Below are 4576 nucleotides of genomic sequence, written 5' to 3'. Positions count from 1 at the left end.
CAGTCTGGGCTACAAGTAGCACAAGCAGGGGTGAACAGCATAGCTCAACTAATGTTTTCTTTGAAGTAATTAATGCTAGAAAGAAAGAAAGAAAAGGTACATAACTAACAAGGATCTAAATATGTTTGAGCGGAAGTGCTCAAAGTTAACTAAAAGTGTTAAGACATACAAACATACACATACATACATATACATATATATATATATATATATTAGAGATGGCACGATACCACTTTTTTATGTCCGATACGATACCGATATCATAAATTTGGATATCTGCCGATACCGATATGAATCCGATATAGTGTTTTTTAATCAACAAAACTGTTTTTTTTAAATATCTTGCTGAATTTTGTATAAGTTCATACTCAAGTTTAAAACAACAACTACACTAAAGCTATTCTGTTATACTTGTATGCAAAAAAAAATGTTTCATAGTTCAGCAATACTGATCAATCTAATAAACTTAAACCTACACCATCCTTGTCAGGGTCCTGGGACTGGGCGACCCAGGATCCCTGAGCAGTCATGTATTATATTATTATTATTATTATATGTATTTTGGTATTGCTGCTGCTCTCCTCCATGATTGTAGATGTGAGTGTGTGTGTTTATGTCTGCGGGGATGCTTGGAGGATGGAGCTCAGCCACCTTCAGGCCTGGAGGGTGTGGCCCTGCAAGGGGACTGGCCACACCCGAAGCCACACACCTGCTGCTGATCAGGCCTCGTCGGGGGAGCTACTTAAGAGAGTCTTGGAGCTCCCACCGACGCGGGATCATTGCTTGGGACTCCACGTTAGTTACCCAGTTTAGGTTTTGGTCGTGTAGTGTATGCCTGCCATTGTTCAGTGTCCTGACTACTGCCGCTATTGTTTCCCGCAGGAGGAGCGTGGAAGGCTTAAGGAGCAGCGAGCACCGGGAGTGCAGACACGGGAGCAGAGAGCACTTGGAGGACACGACACGGGAGTCTGGGGAAAAACACGGGGATTTATTGTTGTTTGATATCACCCTCTGTAAATAAACGCACCGCTTGAACTTTGAGCTCCGCGCCTGGGTCCTCCTTCCCCACTCCTTCCACGGTGTGCCATGCCACACCGTGACAGAATGATCCCGCCACTTATGGACCCAGCGGTCTCCGAGGAGAGGCTCAGGAGGGAAATTATGGACAAAGTGTACCGCATGTGTGACTTATGGTGGGAGAAGCCTGCGGAAGGTTTGCGTCACGCCGTGGAGAGGCGGCTGCAGGAGATGCTTTTTAAATTCCCCTGGCTGGTGGACTCCCTTAATGCGGTGGTCCTGGACTTCCTACTTTCCACCCTCCACCTCCACTCTCCTCCTCAGGCTGCCCACCAGCTCGGACAGCTGGTGGATTCACTGCCTGAGACGCCGGCCCCGACGCCGACACGGAAACGACGTTCGCGCCGCCAGCGTTCCTCACCGCAGCTAAATCCACAGACATCTCAACAGCCGGCTGTGGTGAGTCATATGGACAATTCATCGTCACTCACCTCAACTGTTTACTCTGGGGCTATGTTTATACGGTCAGCTGCCCAGCCGGTAGCCAAAGCGCAGCCCGCGGCCCAGCTGGTCGCTGTACCTCAGCCTATCGCCCGGCTAGTGATCCAGCCGTCACCTGCTGAATCATCCCCCGTGACATCTACCTCACCGCTTACCGTTTCATCCTGTTCACCATCCACATCACACGCTCAGCCATCTTCTCCACCAGCAGCAGCCTCCATTCCACTGCCCACTCCAGCGGCCTCGTCCGGAGAGAGCGACCTCACCCGCGTCCAACGCCTGATGGACTGGGTAACTCACACCACCAACGCAAGGGCAGGAGTGGTGGGGTTAAACGCCATCGAGGCAATCCTGGAGGGAAACCCCTACCTCGGCCAGCTCAAGGGAGTTTCCGCCTGCCTTTGCACCCTGCGTAAAGCCCGGGGGGTAGTGCAAGCTCGGGAAACCTCAGACTTCGTCCAGCTGCAGCAGGAGCTCAGCATGCCCGAGCAGGAGCTCAGCGAGCCGGAGGAGCCCGCACCGTCAGCTGAGGCGCTCAGCGAGCCGGAGGAGCTCAGCATGCCCGAGCAGGAGCTCAGCGAGCCGGAGGAGCCCGCACCGTCAGCTGAGGCGCTCAGCGAGCCGGAGGAGCTCAGCATGCCCGAGCAGGAGCTCAGTGAGCCGGAGGAGCCCGCACCGCCAGCTGAGGAGCTCAGCGTGCAGGAGGAGCTCGGCATGCCCGAGCAGGAGCTCAGTGAGCCGGAGGAGCCCGCATCGCCAGCTGTGGAGCTCAGCATGCCCGAGCAGGAGCTCAGCGAGCCGGAGGAGCCCGCACCGCCAGCTGAGGAGCTCAGCGAGCCGGAGGAGCTCAGCATGCCCGAGCAGGAGCTCAGCGAGCCGGAGGAGCCCGCACCGCCAGCTGAGGAGCTCAGCGAGCCGGAGGAGCTCGGCATGCCCGAGCAGGAGCTCGGCGAGCCGGAGGAGCCCGCTCTGCCAGCTGAGGAGCTCAGCGAGCCGGAGGAGGAGCTCTCGCTGCCGGCCGAGGAGGTCAGCGGACCGGAGGGACCTCCACGTCTAGCGCGGCCTCCTCGCCGTCCACGTCCGGTGCGTCCACGTCAGCGATCGGCGCGTCATGGACCTGTTGCCACGCCTCGCTGTTGCTCACCGGAGCAGCGACGTTGCCATCGGACCCGTGGCAGGCCACCGGAACCGTTCCACCGCCACCGGACCCGTGGCAGGCCGCCGGAGGAGCAGCGCCGCCGCCACCGGACCCGTGGCAGGCCACCAGAACCGTTCCGCCGCCACCGGACCCATGGCAGGCCACCAGAACCGTTCTGCCGCCACCGGACCCGTGGCTGGCCGCCGGAGGAGCAGCGCCGCCGCCACCGGACCCGTGGCAGGCCCCCTGAACTGTTTTGCTGCTGCCGCCGGACCCGGGGCCGTCCGCCGGAGCTGCTACGTCGCCGCCGTTGGGCTCGAGGTAGGCCCCCTGAACTCTCTTGTTGTGTTGATGGGCCGCCTGTGACTGTTTGTGTTTTGCACCGCTGCGGGATGCGCGGTCTGACTCTGAGACTGTGGACTGGGTCGGTTTGTTGTTTTGTTGTTTTTGCTTGTTTTGGTTCTCCTTCCCCCCTTCCCCACTCCTTCCACGGTGTGCCATGCCACACCGTGACAATCCTCCCTATTCTGGTATTTTAAAGAGTACTTAGCGTAAATATTAAGCAACCTAACTAATAGGGTTCCAACTCCCAGCAACAACAAAAATAAATAAATAAAAAATAGGGAACCACCCCTTACGCTCCACCTCATGATGCTTAATCGACGTAATCAACCTTAATTTGATGCAGTGTGAAAAAAAATGCACAGAAATCAATTATTTTTCAAGAAATATTAAATAGATTCAACATCTTTCTTCAGCAAAATTGCAGACTGCACAGATGGTACCTTCCCAAAGGAAAAAGTACTATAGCTTACTAGGGTATATATATTACCGTAGACTTAATAGTTACTATATACAGTAATGGACTTCTATTCCTTTTACATCAAATTAAAACTTTGGGTGTAAGATTCGGATAATTATTTATTAAAAGCTAGACATTTTAAATGAGAATAAAGAAAAGTGTGTCTTTGTGCCCCTTTTCCCTGTTCATGCCCTATCGGCCCCCCTGGCTAAACTTTGCTAGATCCGCCCCTGCACAGTTACAGCCGTCAGCTGCGTAGAAAAAGATCCTGGTGTAGAAAGTAATATTAAATAAATTCTAACAACAGCTTATCAAGCTTAAACGTGCTGCTGCTGTTCAGCCGCTGGTTTCCTCTTTCTGGTGCAAAGTGGGCCAAAAGCAAACTAGAGAGATGGACTCGCGACAGAAAAGCCGATCAGCTGATCGTTAAGCAGTTTCATGATTGAAGTAGCAGCAAGAGGAGGCAGTCGCTCCATATATCGCTTGTTAAGCTTAACGCAGGAATGCTTTACAAACATTCAGAGATGAACTTACACACTTGCTTTACTTCTCTCGGGATAACTTTGTCGGAGATGAAATGCTGGGTTGCTAGCGAAGCTCCACATGCTATCCAGACCACCGACAGGTCCCGCATGCCACAGCCGCTCTATCACGTGATGCATACTGCTCCGACGTGCTAACGTTCTGAGGTGAGTTACGGCGTGTTGCAAGTTTTGTGAGGTGCTTTCGTGATATTTAATGGATCGGATTACATTTTTTATTTTTCTCCGATATCCGATCCAGTAATTTAGGTCAGTATTGGACCGATACCGATACGTAATATCGGATCGGTCCATCTCTAATATATATATATATATATATAAAACACCCAGTACTCCCCTGCGGGCGGTTTATCCTTCAAGCTCGGGTCCTCTACCAGAGGCCTGGGAGCTTGAGGGTCCTGCGCAGTATCTTAGCTGTTCCCAGGACTGCGCTCTTCTGGACAGAGATCTCCGATGTTATTCCCGGGATCTGCTGGAGCCACTCGCCTAGCTTGGGAGTCACCGCACCTAGTGCTCCGATTACCACGGGGACCACCATTACCTTCACCCTCCACATCCTCTCGAGCTCTTCTCTGA

General features: G+C 53.3%; 1 protein-coding gene across 1 annotated transcript; it reads left to right on the top strand.

The window, feature by feature from the left end:
* Positions 1–1800: 1800 nt before the first annotated feature.
* Positions 1801–3017, top strand: LOC146642524 (uncharacterized). The gene is made up of 2 exons (XM_085399445.1): positions 1801–2606; positions 2921–3017. Exons 1-2 carry the CDS (start codon positions 1801–1803, stop codon positions 2979–2981), a joined length of 867 nt encoding a protein of 288 aa, XP_085255571.1. The 3' UTR covers positions 2982–3017.
* The last annotated feature ends 1559 nt before the right edge of the window (positions 3018–4576 follow it).

Source organism: Rhamphochromis longiceps, linkage group LG23 (assembly GCF_057381845.1).
Source record: "Rhamphochromis longiceps isolate RC_006_pf linkage group LG23, R_longiceps_female_GT1.1, whole genome shotgun sequence".
Taxonomy (NCBI): domain Eukaryota; kingdom Metazoa; phylum Chordata; class Actinopteri; order Cichliformes; family Cichlidae; genus Rhamphochromis; species Rhamphochromis longiceps.
Note: the sequence above shows the minus strand (reverse complement) of the source record. Positions and strands in the feature narration are given on the sequence as shown.